At 49.9% G+C, this 15,862-nt stretch overlaps 3 protein-coding genes across 3 annotated transcripts; 1 reads left to right on the top strand and 2 right to left on the bottom strand.

The window, feature by feature from the left end:
• Positions 1 to 1,346: 1,346 nt before the first annotated feature.
• Positions 1,347 to 2,248, top strand: SAPIO_CDS0249 (uncharacterized protein; the record flags this gene model as incomplete). Its single annotated transcript, XM_016783075.1, has 5 exons — positions 1,347 to 1,430; positions 1,505 to 1,679; positions 1,739 to 1,779; positions 1,837 to 2,079; positions 2,183 to 2,248. The coding sequence occupies 5 exons, from the start codon at positions 1,347 to 1,349 to the stop codon at positions 2,246 to 2,248; spliced, it is 609 nt and encodes a 202-aa protein (XP_016646708.1).
• A 476-nt stretch (positions 2,249 to 2,724) lies between these two features.
• SAPIO_CDS0248 (Pirin) lies at positions 2,725 to 4,132 on the bottom strand (the record flags this gene model as incomplete). Its single annotated transcript, XM_016783074.1, has 3 exons — positions 2,725 to 2,894; positions 2,967 to 3,538; positions 3,696 to 4,132. 3 exons carry the CDS (start codon positions 4,130 to 4,132, stop codon positions 2,725 to 2,727), a joined length of 1,179 nt encoding a protein of 392 aa, XP_016646707.1.
• Positions 4,133 to 5,320: 1,188 nt separating this feature from the next.
• Positions 5,321 to 5,938, bottom strand: SAPIO_CDS0247 (Perilipin MPL1-like protein; the record flags this gene model as incomplete). Its single annotated transcript, XM_016783073.1, has 2 exons — positions 5,321 to 5,812; positions 5,882 to 5,938. The coding sequence occupies 2 exons, from the start codon at positions 5,936 to 5,938 to the stop codon at positions 5,321 to 5,323; spliced, it is 549 nt and encodes a 182-aa protein (XP_016646706.1).
• Between the last annotated feature and the right edge of the window lie 9,924 nt (positions 5,939 to 15,862).

Genomic DNA, 15,862 nt, shown 5'->3' with positions numbered 1-15,862 from the left:
AATCCACATTTGCCGACAACAAGGCAGCATTCAGCTGGCGTCTCACGGGAAAGGCGGCTCTTAGTCGCTGTATCGCCAGAACCCAGCTCAGACAGGAAGCCCGAGCCAGCCATGACTTCCTTTGTACAGCAAACAGCGTCTCTCATTCCCCAATGCAGTATTGCGGTGGCTGAAGAAAGATTAGTAGTGACATCACTTCTCATTTTGCCCGTCCACACGATAAAGTAAGGGTTTGCGACGTCATGGTGTTCGTGGCATTGGCAGATGAGCAGGTATTAGGTGGCTCGCGCGGCTCAGCTCACATCTCCCTCTACGACGGACAGGGGTCCGGAGAACCTGGCTGCGTGAGGTGCATGGAGAACAACGAACTATGAGTACAGGCCTGACAGCTAGGATAGGAAAGCCGCATTGCCTCGTGCTCCGAGCGAGAGATCTTGGTGGTGCAAAGGGCAAGAAGGCGAGAACAGCACATATCCATTCGATCCCTCCCTAGTCTTGCGTTGTCGCAGCCCTCTTCGAGGTATGTTGCGGCTTTGGAAGATCGTCGAATGTCTCGTCATCGTTTAGTGCGTTGTTCATGGGAAAGTCAAACCAACGTACCTGTGTATTATACTACACTTTAAACGCAGGCTACACATTCCACAGCTTTCCCGCATCGGAAGGCCGACGAATGGAAGCAATATGTTGCCAAACACGTTTTTTCCCTGTTGTGTCGTGACTGGATATCGCGCAAGTTCCCGCTCGCTATTCCTGACCACATAATGACATCAAGAAGCAATCAAGCAGACTTAGCTTTCAAGCGGACTTAGCTTCCTCCGGATGCATCGCACCTGCCACCGCGGTCTGCGCCATTCCTCAGGTTCAAATCAAACCGAAATGAACTGAATCGATACATACAAGGGTACTTTTGGTGTGCGAGGGCTAGATCGCTCTTTCACTCGCGTCCCCCCAAATCGTTGCTCCCCGATCTGTACCACCTCGGTCGGTTGCCTCAAGTGCTCTAGCCTCTCAACTCTACCTTTCCTGCTTTGCTTTTAAAAACTTCTCTAGTTCCTCACACCTTCTCCCATTCTATCCCCATCTTCCATCTCACTGCCCCTACTTTCCCATCATTAACCCCCAATCCACTACTGTCTACTCGATCTGTCAACCCATATCCCGCTCATTGTCGAGTCCTCCCCTTGCAGCAACAGCGACGCCTTTCTCACCAATATCCCCCCTGTGAAGTATCCTTGTAAGTTCTGAGCCAGAATTACCATCCCGAATCCCTCTTTAACACCACCATCCGTGTCTGACATATGAAAACTAATGCTGTGCCGTACGGCCCCTAGGTATAAGCAATCATCATGAAGCTTACCACAGCTCTCATCTTGGCAGCTGGTGCCGTCGGTATCCACGCTCAAGACGTTAGCAGTCTTCCACCCTGCGGTGTACGTCAATTACCTCCAGAGTGTATGGTGTGTTGGGAGAGCTTTGGCCAGCTAATTATATTTGAAATGTGCAGCAAGTGTGCATTCAGAACATGATTGGCAAGGCTGGCGAGTTCGGCTGCCAGTCCACTGATGTAGCCTGTCTCTGCCGGTCGCGAGACTTTGTCTACGGAATTCGAGATTGTTCCGTCGAGTCTTGCTCCAGCTCCGCCGAACAGGTTATCCAGTATGGCGTTGATTTCTGCCGCAGTAGGTCTTACTATACCGAAGATGTACTCTCATGAATGCAATTGCTTACAAGTCCTTAGGCCAGGGAATCGAGGTTTCTACTGATGGTGAGGGCGGTGCTGTACGTAACATGGGTGTATTCCGGTCTTGTTTCTGTGTGATACTAACTGGGATGTAGACGAATGCATCTCCTACCGATACTGCTGCCACCAATACTGCTGGCACCGATACCGCTGGCACCACTACTGAAACACCGGCCACCGAAACTACTACCCCTTCGCCGGCCACCGAAACTGCCACCGAAACTGCCACTACGCCCACCACCACCGGCGAAGCCACGGAAACGGCTACCGCTACGGAAGGAACTACTACCGAGGGCGGCGGCGCTACCGCTACCCAGGGACCCGGCAACACTGGCGGGGTAAGTTGTTTACCATCCCATCTTCTTTGTTCCCAAACTGCGGCTTGAATTGCCCAGCAGGTCGCGTCCTGCAATGACATGCTGCTAACGATCGAGATAAAAGGCCCAACAAAGTTCTGCTCCCGCTGGTCTCTTGGTTGCCGCGGGCATCCTCGCTCTACTTGTCTGAGTCTACGAGGAGCACTGAAATTGTGAATCTGCGTGATGCCAAACCTCAGCCAAATTGTGTCACTTTCTTTCCATCCCCTTCGATAACGATGCTTCGCATGGGTGCAAGAGGATCTGCATCCATCCACTTCCTCGATGATATAATTGGGTGGACCTGGGGACTAGCAAGTAGTCATTCGGAGGTGTAAAGTTCGTTATCAATACAATAATAATGAGGCCTGGAAAACTTACCTGTTGAACTATTGCGAGATGGCTAAATGCACTCGGAACATTACGTGCCCAAGTCTGAAATTGAATCAAGACATCGCCGGCGACGATATGTTTATTGTTCATACAAAAGTGATATTTCAAGAGCTATATCAGAACGCCCTCTCCTATTTATACACAGGAAGCCCCTTTATAGGAGCGAAGCCCTTCCCCGTCTTTGGTTTCGATTATCCAATTTTCCAATACCAAAAGCGCCAGGCCGAGCTCGACCTAGTGTTTCATTGATTTACCGATCTCACTCTCCCAGTCCCGGGCCCTCTCAAACCCGTTGGTGAAGCCCTGATAGTCCATAATCGCCTTGTAAACCTCATCCTTTGTAGTGAGGACGAAGGGTCCATATTGAACGACGGGCTGATCCAGCGGAGTTCCGGCAACGATAACTTGAAAAATGAAGTGTTAGTGGCAGTGACCTAGAAAGAGGGAGTAGGAAAGAAAGGACGTGAACTACTCACCGAACCTAGCTTCTTTCGCCGCGGTCGGTTCAACCTCGACATGAACTACCTGGCCTTCCGGCTCAAAGACAACATTGTGGTATTGTTCGACTTTTCGCTTGGCATCCCCTTCTCCGAACAGGGCATCTCCCTCGAGAGTGTACGCAAACGCGTTCCATCCCTCCGGAAGTGGTTGTGTTATCTTACCACCCGGCTTCATCGTCACATCTAATATCCAAACGGGTGTGTACGCAAGGTCCTTCACTGAGTCGACGCCGTGGCTTTGGCCCGATATGACCTTGATCGTCACCTTGTCATCATCGACTGTGACCTGGGGTATCTCCGATGCGCGCAGGTCACGGTATCGCGGCTCACATGACTTGAGATTCTTCGGAAGATCAACCCAGAGCTGGAGGCCAACGTTGGCGGATCCGTCCGCGTTTTGGCGCGGCATCTCGGCGTGCACGATCCCGCGGCCGGCCGTCATGAATTGCAAGTCGCCGGGGTTGAGACTGCCCGAGTTGCCGGCAAAATCTTCATGGTCGATGCCACCTTCGAGAAGATACGTGATGGTCTCCTGTCCACGATGAGGGCTGGTTCAAAAAGAAATGAGCTGTTAGTCACAATTCTCTTCATAACGATCTACTTCTTTATTTTCGCAGGTGTGATCCCCGTGAGATAGGGGAAGTCGGGTGTGGGGGGGTGAGCGGGGTGGAGTTTGGAGGTAGATGACAATAGAAACACACTTACTGGTCAGGGAAACCGGCGCCGGGATTTACAGAAAAGTGATCGAGCATCAAGAAGGGCGAGAAGTTTCGAAGCTGCGGGGTGCCAATGGATCGGCGCACCTTTGCGCCAGCACCCTCGGCCTGCTGGGAGGCAAGGAAAACCTTCCGGATCGCACGCGAAACAGACATATTATCCACTGGAAGTGCGCCGTCCGTGTCTACTTTATTCTCGAGGACAGAAAGTGGTTCGTTCGTGGTGTCGTCGTTAGTTCGAAGCTGAGCTGTGGAGGTGGGGTCTTCGAAGAGGGTGCCGAGTGGTGGGGTCGACAGAACTGAGTTTATAGATTTGATGATTGGTTCGAAGGTATAGCTGAGGAGATCTAGGACCTTAACTGCGGGGAAGATGATCGATAAAGCGGCTATGATGATGGCGGGAATTATGAAAGGGAGGTTCTTCATTAGCTTACGTAGAGTCCGAGGGTCGGAGAGAAGCGCTCTTATAGATCGCGGAAGTCTAGACGTTGTTGGTCTTCGCTGACAGATCAAGATCGAGTTCACGGGATGTCAATTACCAATGGCCACGCAAAACAGAGTCTTCCGAAGCTATAAGAAATAATTGAAACATTTCTCTCTAACTATGATACAGGGAAGCAGGCTTTTATATCAGCATCAACCAATGCTTTGAAGTGTTCGGAGGGTGCATTGGCTGGCAAAACAAATTGATAACTCTTAGTCACTGTTGTGTCAGCCATGTTGATTGCAAACATCGAAGTCAGAAAGCGCGGGGCATTACCTCAGGACAAGAAAGTAAATGAGCGGCGACTTGTTTTGCGAGTTTACTGGAGGGAAAAATCATAAAAATTGTCCGAAAAAAAAAAAAAAAAAAAAAAAAAAAAAAAGAGTCTGGGCATAGAGAAAGAGAGAGAAAATAATAGAAAGCAACACAATAATTGAGAAAGAATCCGAAAAGAGAGTCGCAGAATTATCTTTCAGTCAGTGCTTGGAGTACCGAAGTACACTTTCATGATGTCTGACCCGGCACTAACCAACTGTCGACATCCGTGGCAAGCATTGATGGAGACCACCATCCTCGGCTTTGTCTTTCTAAGTTGTTATTTATGAAGGACGAGGGGTCGGTCAGGTCCTCACTGTTGCTACACCCTGTCAACATAACATTTTATTGTTAAGAAACATGTTTCTCTTGCAGTTCCAGATCATTGAATCTCACGGCGCTCACATAGCTAAGGTGGAAAATGAACGAACCAAAACGAAACTCGCGATTGCAGAAAAGAAGTCTAACAGCTTTTTAGAAAAAGGAGATAATACCCGTATAGCATAGTGCAGAACCCTGTATAATAAAAACCCATCCAACCCTGAGCAGTCTAACAGAGAAATTAAATCAAAAGGAAAAAAATTGCTAAAGATGGTTGTGAATACCAAGGAAATTAGAGCGTAGAAGAAATCCAAACGAGGATGGGCTCTCGGACGAGAAACAAAAGCTTCAAGCTTCGCAAGACAAAGACCCCAACGAAGTCAAATATGACGCAACGTGGCATGGGAGTTGGGAAGGGGAAAGCCAGGGGCGTGTGCTCTTCGCTTCTTCACCACCTGATTTCTTTCTTTAACGAATGGGGCCGTCTAGATCCTTTAGTTGTTGCCCTTTTCGTTGATCCGTTCTTTCACTTCGGCTCGCTTGCTACCCAGGAAGCTGCCGACCCAGTCGATTGTCTCACCGCCGACAGTAAAAACAGTGCCGACAAGCGCCCTGCTATATGTCACCAAGTTCTCACCCCCGAGACGCTTGCACTCGGCAGAATAAACGCCTAGTACATGGTCCTTTCCTTCCAGGCTCTTATTATAAGGAAGTAGGACAAGGTTCTTGGCGTCCGTGTAGAGCTCCTCGGTCGGCTTCTTGATGACGGGGAACCTCTCGTCAACCTTCGACAAGGTCTGGTCACCCAATTGGTCCACCTTCTCGAGGTAAGGCGAGACGTATTGATACGGTTTGGAGAGGTAAGGGAGAACGGGTTCGGCAAGGCGGCGGTATGCGGTGTCGCCGAGCTGGATCGACTTCTGTCCGAGTTGGTTGTTCTGGAAAGTGCTCACACCATCCTTGACGACGGGGTAGGTGAGAAGATGCTAGATTCCGAACGTTAGCTTCTTGGGTATAGACTGATTGGTGATAAAGAGGGAGCACCAGATCCATACCTCGACGAACAGGGAGTTAAGCGGGTGGGTGGGGACATCCCCGTTCACTTGTGTCATTGTCGAAGACTATATATTTACCGTTGCCGGTACTAAAGGTCGGGATGGACGATGGTGGAAAATGAATGATGACGCGGATAAGTCCCGTCGCGAATCAATAGGTCTTTGGGGAAAGTAACCAGGTGTGAATTATCAAGGGGGTAGGTAGAACGATGTAGCTAGCTGCTACGCGATTAATATGTGGATGATGGGCGTTGTTTATCACACAATGTGTATTGATGTGTGCAAGAGCTCGATGCCAGATGAAAAAGAAAGAGAGGAGAGCAGAGAGTGAACTACCCCGGCGGAGCGAATGAGCTTATGTATCAACTTTCAAGGTGAAAATGTTCGAACTGGGAGCGGGAGCAACTGCTATTCAAAGACATCTGGTCCATGGTCTGGTCCATGGTACCTCCTTCGTAGAGCCTCATGCATGGATGATTGTGTCGACATTCTTATCGGGCTGTACCACTACTTCGTACTTGATGAGCAACACGTGTAAAACCCAACTAATACACCGGATGAGGGTGCCGGGACCCAGGTAGTGGTACAGCCAAACTCGATGCTTGTTGATAAAGCAAAGCACATGCTTCGATGCCTCCTTCCTGCATTCTCATTCGCTGTGACGTATCGTAACATGTGCAAGTGTGGCAGGACTAAACGTCAACAGGGTGGTTCCTATCCAAATCCAATGGGTCTGCAGCGAATGATATCTCTTGCCAGTGGTGGGGGCGGGGGTAAATCCATACGCGGTTCTCTCGAGATTAGCTGTTTCTCCTCGCGTTCGCTCTGTCAATTTTTGACATGTGAAAGTCTGCCCCCATCTACCTGTGTCTATGCTTTGAATCGAGCCACCCCCGCCTAACGCTGAACCTACAACGACTGACCTGACAGGCCACCGATGCAAACACAAAAAAAAAGCAAACCAAAAATGAAACCCCCCGTCTTACTTTGTACGTCGACATGCCGCTCTTTTAATCTCGAATGTCGCAATCAATTGATATTTTTCGGCTCGATTTCCTCGCCTCTACTTCCCGCGAAGGCAACGTTGTGTCCCGTCGGCTCACGATCAAGACTCGGAGCTGATGCCGTTCTCCTCGGGCGATGGCACCGGGTGTGAGTGGCGAAATTCACCTGCTTCGTATCCTAGATTACAATCAAATTTTGTCCATGACGCCAAGTCAGGTACGATAGCCACATCGTGGACTCGGTAGAGCGTGCCTCGCTGCAGGTGCTCCAGTAGGACTTTTTACTTTTTTTCTCTCGCTTCGATATTGACCTCCCCAACCGCATTTGAACCCGAGGTTAATGTTTTGCCTCGATTCTTTCGGCGTCTGCATGAAAAGACGGCTGGCTTGTGCTGGCGTTTTTTTTTTCTTCCTTTTCTCGACGAGTGGCAACAACAATTGAAACCGTCGCCGTGATTCCGTCGCCGTGATAGCTGCCCATTGATGCGGTTGCAGTCGTGGTGGGATCAATCGATTTGTGTTAGTGCAAGATGTGGATGTGCGACCCCTGTCCGATCATCTTCACATGTCAGTCCCAGCTGCATGGTACATCATGTATGTACTCTGCTGCCAATTGTGCTTGCCAATTCCGTCATGATCCGGATGGATTGTGACAGATGCTCAATTGATGTGGACGAGGATGTGCAAGACGACATTAATGGTTGAATAGAAGGATCGGCCTGCTAATCGCAGGTAGATCCCGCACACCAACGTCCTACAATTCAACATCTTCGCACGAATGCAGAGTTATGACAATTCTACTATCATCGCTCGGGATAATAGACGGTTTGAGCGCATGTCCTCGTCTTGCCCCATCTGAGCGGCTATTTCGTTGTCTTCTTAAATAGGCTCATGGAAAGACCTGTGCTGCGAGACCATGCCCTCCCTTTAGCGATTGCGGCGGCTAACATACAAGTAACAGAGTCCATTCATGGCTCGTGGTTTCGCAAACATCTATTCTGGCGAGGCATGCCATGGTTGTCTATTTAACTCGACGCCTGCTAACACCAATGAAATTCCTGCCATACTGATCACCTGTGAAGGCTACACCAAGTATGGGCTGCCCAATATTTCTGGTTCAGCTAGAGGTATCCTTCCGATGGATCTCATCGCACTGCTACGGGGCAGATAGGTCTAGAGGTTACAGCTCCCTACCCACTCTCTCGTGGGACTCTCGTCTCCCTTCTTGGTCCTGCCCTCGGCGGAAGTAAGGCCGAAAAGAGGGATATAGACGGTGTGTGAAGACCATTCAATCCCAGGTTTGGCTTTCTCCATGTTCTGACGAACACTACCCAAAATGCCAACATCACTCGTTTAGACGAGGTGCTAAGCAGAAAACGCAACCTTATATTTTGGGAAAGGGCGAGATGTCAAGAGACATTTGGATCACTTTGACAGGAGGGCAGAGGTTACCAAGTGGGACGTCCTCGTTCTAACCGTCACAGCTCGGCAGAAGGATATCACGTCGAAAGCAAGATGGGGGATCTCTTCTCCTTGCCAGTGACCAGATTCCCGGCTTTGAGAGGAAAGGGTCCTGTCTCTCCCAGCCCTAAGGCTCGGTTTTCCAAGGATTGGAGGCAGGGCCTTTTTGAGAGCAGACAAATCCCATAGAAGCCAATACCTCCGAAGCACATCAAGCCTTATCGAAGTCTTCCCTATTTCTCCTCTCGGGTCTCGGCAATCTCTGGGTCTGTCGTCGACCATCTCAGCCGTATATGTGAGCCGTCAGAGAGTAATGCGACCTAATGTCGGCCCACGACGTGTATAAGCCCCGATGTGACAGTTAGGAGTTGGCACTATGGGAGCTAGGTTAGGGTAGGTACGCGACCCCCACGCCCACAATGTAAGTCTGCCATTGGAGGTGTCACATTATCAATGAACCTCCAAAAGGTTTCCCTCTTCAGGCGAATCTTCTGGATGAGAGTGCAAGGGGAAATCATTGTGATGTATATCATGTTCACCCAAAGAAGAGACGCATATAAGGCTGACGATCGAGTTTTGCGAAAGACGAGGGAAATCAACGAGTGTGTTACGAGTCACGGATGTCGTGACCATACCCAGCTCTCCATGGTTAACATTCAGCACTTGCTAGCACTTGCCTACTTGTAAGTCTCATAGCTTGGTCTGCGATAACTGAGATAACATGCCTGGACATGCGGCGTCGTCCATCCTCAACTCGTCTCTCAGGTCGCCTTCCCCTCCGGGAACTGCAGCGGTGGTCATAACCGGCTTCCCAGCCACCAGCCTCGCTAGAGACGCCCCAGGGAGCCTGCGTACTTCTCTTACGACGCACTCATTATAGGTAAGACTACGCTGACAAGTGGTCCTTATCCGGCAGATGGAGTAATAATAGACCCAGCGCCTAACTGCCTTGGCTTCTCGCACGGGCTGTGGTTGTTCAGTCACTTTATCAGCCGAGCCGCGCCGTTCTGTTCGAACTGGTCAACTTATCATGGCCGGACGCTAGACTGGAAGCGTAGGTCAATTAATTTCTAACCGTCTTCTAACATCGTGGTCTATGAAGTGTTGCTGGGAGAGACCTGGGAAAGAACGATATCGGGGTCATTAAGACTCCGCAAAGACGGGTTACTGTGCCCTGCGTGTCCGGCACAATGACTGCACCCTGCAAAGCGAGCTATTCTGGAAGGATATGCGACCTGCGCAATGACCATGCTTGTTTCAAGTGTCCGTCCCCATCTTGGATGTCAAGTTTCGTGTTTGCGGGAGAGGCACCGCTTCGTTGCCATCTGCGAAGATTTCCGTCATCGAATCGGGCAAAGGTCGGACTAGCCCATGCTACGGTGACTTACCGAAATGCGCAGTTGAGCCGTGGGAACGAAGTATGGATTTTCAACCCGGGTGATGGATGTTCTCTAGCCTCCAGCCTCCGTCCGACTCCTCGGGCTAGCTCTCTCAGCTATTATTCCCTCCCGCCACTTTTCCACCGGGAGAGGCGCATGTTTCATGTCGCACTCTCTCCCATCCCGATAAGGATTGGCGGGAGAGTTGCGGTCTACACTTTGGCAGTGGCGAGAACTCGTGATGGGTAAACTTAATCCTTGGGCCTATTCAAAGTTTCACTGGCATGTTTGGGTAAAAAGGCGCAATTCCTTGAAGTCTGTCCTGAGTCAGAATAGCCTTCTGTCTCGTAGTCTGTGGGACTCCTCCCGGTCTCGCTCTCAACTTTGTCCTCTCTGAAAGGTGGAAGGCGAGGGATTGTCCGATCCTGAGCAAGCCTGTGGCCTGCGGCTGGCGGTTAAAGGATATGTTCGTCGGCAGGCCAGGCCAGCCACCTTTGAGGTAGATCTTCGGAGGGGGTGTAAAGCTATCACGGATCCCATTACCTTTCTTGTCTATCGCCATCACCATCGCATCGTCCTTTTGAGCAAAGAAGGGTCCGCACGACCGGCTTTGGCACTGGTCAGGTTCATAGGTCCACCATACGAACAGAGACGGAAAAGGATTTTCGGCAGGGTGCCAATCAAGGGGCCATGGTAGGTTTGTGCATATCGCTTACAGGTAGAGCTCCTCAGGCTGCTGATTGGCCCAGTAGATTGAGATGAAACTCTGCCTAATTTTGGAAGATCCTAAATCTGAAACCCAACATGGCGATTTTCGTAGTCCCAGACCCTGTCCCCTGCCTGCAGAGAAAGACCAGACTGGGAATGGAGATACTCGCGCATGGACGAAGAACATGCAAGCAAGCTTGAATGCCACTGATGGGTGTGCTCTGGATCTCCGAAGGAAATATTACAGTCTGAGTTTGTAATACCATAAATGCCTTTGGTGGTAGCCGTTCCTGGTTGGCATCATGAGTAAAATCAACGTCATCATCCTAATCTTTCACTTTCACTGGAAGTCTCAATGGGCTGGCGGCTTTATAAACACGAAGTAGATGCTCTTGTCGAAGGGCCATAAACCCACGAGAACAGGCAGGGTAGACAGAGTGGCAGTGCTAGCGATACTACCATGAGGTCCAAGAGCAGATAGACATACAAAGGAAGAAGGCTGGTCGACGCTACTGCAGACTGCAATAATGATCGCACAATTTCTACGAAGTCCGAGGCGTGTGTGAGTCCAGTGAGAACCCACCAGCTCCAAGTTCAAGATGCAGGTAGGAATTGGTTTAATTCTGGTTGATCACGACTCCTTGCATAGGAAAGTGAGCATGCTTATGAATAGCAGTCGGTAGTACGAACCATTTTCCCAGCAAAGGGACGACAGGGGACAATGGACCAAGTTTCAGAATCGCCCAAGGGGGATCAAACGGCCACCGCCTTTTAGATAGACGTCGGGGTCAGTTCCCGTTGGTTCGGTTTAGTGAAGGCATTTTCGTCCTGGGCAACAAGAGGCGGGATGAGGTGGGCTGCCGGGATAATGCATTTTCCCCAAGTGCCCCGTCCCGTCTTTCGTCCTTCCAAGGTCATCGGCGCCTACGGGAGAAGTGTGGCCTTAAGCTCCCCGCTAACCGTCTGTCAGACGGTGAAAGATCGGTGGTTCCTGCTTCGCCCACCTGTCCACGGACCTATCCGAGTCTTCACCATTCCAAGCCATCGTGGTTATCAGTCTGAATCCGAGTTACTTCTTGCGATGCCGAGGTACTTTACAACCGAAAAGGAAAGGACATGGCACGACGAACAAGAAGGTTCGTGGCGTTTCGCACAACGATGAAAGGAAACAGAAGAAACGGAGATCGGAGTGGCTGGAGAATAAATAGCAATGACGCTAGAACTTCCCCCCACAACTATTATAGTCTCCCTGCGAAATCCGACGCTGATAATATTATTCATGCGGAGTATAACCTGGACTGTGAATGGACCAGGCCCTAGAGGAAGCACCAAAGTGCTGCTAGGCGACATTGGTGCTCTCTGCGTGTGTGCTTTGTCCCCGAAGTGTCGGTAGGAAGATGGTACCGTGGTTCATGGATAAGCGATAAAAGATCAGTGTACTTCGTACTCGTTGGTGAAAATCGCCAACCTTCGAGCCGGGATTCCCCTTCTGACCTTCTACTGTTATTGAGAAGGAGCCTCGACTCAACTTCGTTCACGCCATACCTCCCTCTTAATAGTCCAAGAAGAAACCGCAAGAGAGGGCTGTTAAGGGTTACTCCTGTTGTTGTCGATTGAATTATTGGCAGAGAAGCTCGGGAATAAAAGCTTGGCACTCTTCGTTGTTCTTTGCTGTCTGATGTCGTGGTTGGCGGAGGGGCACGGTACGCAAGTAAACTACATTTGGGAGGGAGGTGTGTGTGAGACTGCGAGTACGAAGGACGAAGTACCTCAGTCCAACCAGAAAATGAGATCAGAAACATTTTGTGGGTGGTCGTGGAGTTTGTACTCCTACGCACACCCACCGACTTCATGCGACTGGTTTGGTGCCTTAGCGCCATTCTGAAGCATTGCACCAGGGGCGTTTCAAAATTTCAGGGATTGGTGGCTGTCACGGCGCGGGGTTATGACCAGCAATCCGTGCTTAATTCGTGCTTCGTACTCTGGAGCGAAGATATACGAGGGAGATGGAGAAGAGAGATGCAAGCAGACCCAAGAGAAGGGAGGTGGTGTCAACCTAATGTTATTACTATTGCTTTGTACGAAGTAGTTTCCGTTGGATCACTGTGGTATAACTCATTACGATCTATCCACCCATCCATCCATCCATCGATCTTAACAACATCAGTCAGGGGGCACAGCCAAACAGGCTTCGGGGATGCGAGTTAACCACGCAGACTTGGGTGGAAAGGATATTTGCTGAAGAATAGTACGAAGTAGGAGTCCATGACAAGAGTAGCATCTGGCTATGGTTAGGAGACGGCGATAGAATGAAATGGCAAAGAGGGTAGTATCGATACTTTCGCGAGATGGGAAAAAAAAAGAAAATGAAAAAAACAGCAGACCGGTTCCAGGTACAATGAAGTATCGAAAAGTACAACTAGGGTTATCCGCTCTGACTTTATCAGGTTGAGAACTTAGATATACTTTGTACGAGGAGGGTTGCAACACTCTGACATCCAGGTGTCATTGATCATGGCTGCCAAGACCTCCCTGCTCGTACATCGAGTCCGCCCCAAAAAGTAATTTCGATCATGCGTGACACGGACGACTTCGTACTCCTTTTTTTTTTTTTTTTTTTTTTTTTTTTTTTTTGGTGTATATGCTTGTAAGTTGTACCCCCTCTGGCCGGCCGTGAAGGTGTTTGGGCTCTGGTCAGGTGCATCTGGGAGTACGAAGCGGTGGTGTCCGTGATGTGTGCCTTGCAGGTCTCGCCAAACCGCATGAATGGATACGGTCAATGGAGAAACAGTGTACGATGTGCTTCGTAGAATGGGTGGATGACGACTGTATGGTGCTTCACATGGTCTGGGGTGCTGAAATCCATCCCTTGACAGACGGGGATTTTCAACTTCATGAGAAGGCAAAAAGCAAGAATGACCGAAAATACTAGTAATTAAACCATCGAAATGCGACAGTTACACTCGGTTACTGCCTGTCTCTCCCTTCAGGGAAGGGAATTCTAGCTGTCAACACACAAGTACTTCGTACTTCAAACTTGGTACGAAGTACATTGAGAGAGATTGATCGAAGCATTGGAAGATCTGCCTGTACTTCGCGAGAAGTAATTCTGCCATCAAGACGGAGGAACAGGAATACTTGTACATTGATAGATGAAGTATTAATAGCAAGTCCGTCCCCTACACTACTTAGTCAAATTGGAAAGATCGCCCAAGTTACTGTTGTCGCACAGGCTCACTGACCTGCGAGAGTTGATTTGGACAGGGTTCCAGGCCATGCCCTTTCCCTGCACAGTATTGACAAGTCTGCTACTGTACACCCCTTCGTACTTGGAAGCAAGATTTGATCAATTTGCTGAATTCTTCTGTAGCGCTTCCGATGACGATTCATCAAATCGTGAGGCATGGCGTTGATGATCGCGAATCGCCTGCTGCTAAAGTTAGAATCTAGCGACCATTCTAAGCCAATGTGCTATTTCTAACCTCTTTCCCGAATCCTATACCTTCTTGGGCGGTTAGACCCAAGTTCATGCATTCTCTCAACCAGTCGCTCTTTCTGGGTAGGGAATGCACTGTCCTGGCTGTCCTTGTGTACAATGCACACTGTACGGAGAATGGCCCCATAACACTAGACGCCATGTCGAAAATGGAATGTGATTTGTGCAAGCGTGGATTTAAGCGTGGCATTTGGTCTTGGTTAACGGAACGGTGTCGGTTGGCTCTCTGTTTCCGAAATAGAACCTAACTTGGAGAACGAATCAGGCGTACTTCGTACTGTCCACACAGTGCGCGAAGACAGCGAAGAAACAAATCGACTTCGTAGCCAGCAGAGTCCGCGTTCGGGTCGCCTACGGCTCACCCACGTCGCTCACCCGAACGGCGTGGTCTGGATCTCGATCTCGAAGAGTGAGACTTTATGTCTTCCTGCTCTTCTTGGGTTGATGATTGAGAAGAGAAAGTATCAATAATCCGTCAACTTCCCATATACTGGGTGGTAATAGGTGTCGAACCCTTGTGTCATCCGTCCATTCCACAGATCTGCCTGACTGGAAAAAATAATTGAAAATTGAGACCATCTCACAACAACCACACTCTCACTCTGTAGACAGCCTTGCGCACTTCGGACGAGACCTTAACTCTGGTGAAGTGGCTCAACGAAGTAAGTCTGCTTATCCTCTCAACTTGCCAAATGCCGGGAGACTAGGACCATTCATGTGCACTGCGTTGTGGGCCTGGGTGTACGAAGTACTCCGATTTTTTTTCCCTTTATTTTCTTTTCTTTTCTTTTCCTTCTTTCTTTTTCGCCCACCTACAAATTGGCCGAAGTCACTGCACTCCACTCCCACTCCTCACCAGACCGATTCAACTGGCAGGTGCCTTTGGTCGCGACCGAAGGGTACCTCTCCTGGCGGCGCTTTCCCTTTCGCTCCGTTCTTCGTACACCCCGAATTGCTATACACACCCCTCCCAACACACAAACCCACGCCCCACAGCGCCCCACAGCGCGATTCCCACGATTCCACTCTTTCCCTTCCCACCTCTCGAATTCCCCCCTTGGCCTTTTATCCTCCATCCTTTCACACCAGGGACGCAGCTCGGCCTCTCTTCCCTTCGATGTCGCTCTCCCCTCCCCCATGTCCGTCTGTTGAAAATCATTAAACCCCAGGTCGTCCGCCATTCTCAAACTCTTCTGAAATCTCTCTTTCTTGTCTCAAATCTCCCCTTCCCCAGGTCTCCTTCGACTCCCCCCTTTTTGCCCCCCATTTCCTTTTTGCTCTCCCCCCTGGCCCTTGGTGCCGCGCCTCGTCAGCCAGAGCCTGATCGTTTCTTCCCATCGCTTTCCTGCCCCGGGGCACATCGGTTCTCTCGCTCTCCGTCTCATCAGTATCTCAGACATTGTTCGTCGCATGCTTGCTCATCACTACTGAGTAGTTATTGCAACGAACCTGGCTGTGTAATTGATCAACTGTACACAGGACTGTTGCCATCAGGTTTTGTCTATTACACTTTCGTTTCTATAAACATTTTTTAATTCATTCGATCGATTGTTTCGTGTCTTGTGGGCCGCATCGACAGCGATCCCGCCAAATCCCAACGTCCATCATCCTCTCGCGACGGGTCGAAGCTTGCCCATTTGCTTGACGCAGGCTAGCATCGCTCTTGAACATTTTATTGTTGTCGCCCGGGCTGGCCTCGAGTTTATATTTTATTGCCTTTTTTTTTTTTTTTTTTTTCCCTTTTTTCCTCGTCCTCGTCCCTGTCACGAATCTCTGAGAGTTTTATTCGGCGACATCATTGTCATTCATCAGGCCCAGGCAGCGCCTGCACTCCTTCCACACCGCTACGGTAACCATTTTCATTAACACGTCTCCTTTCCTACGTCGATTTTCGGTCGTTTCCTCATATCGGACGGCCCTTACGTCCTCCCTT

This window comes from Scedosporium apiospermum (genome assembly GCF_000732125.1).
Source record: "Scedosporium apiospermum strain IHEM 14462 chromosome Unknown SEQ_SAPIO_0011, whole genome shotgun sequence".
Lineage (NCBI taxonomy): Eukaryota > Fungi > Ascomycota > Sordariomycetes > Microascales > Microascaceae > Scedosporium > Scedosporium apiospermum.
The sequence above is the reverse complement of the archived record's forward strand: the minus strand, read 5'-3'. Positions and strand labels throughout refer to the sequence as shown.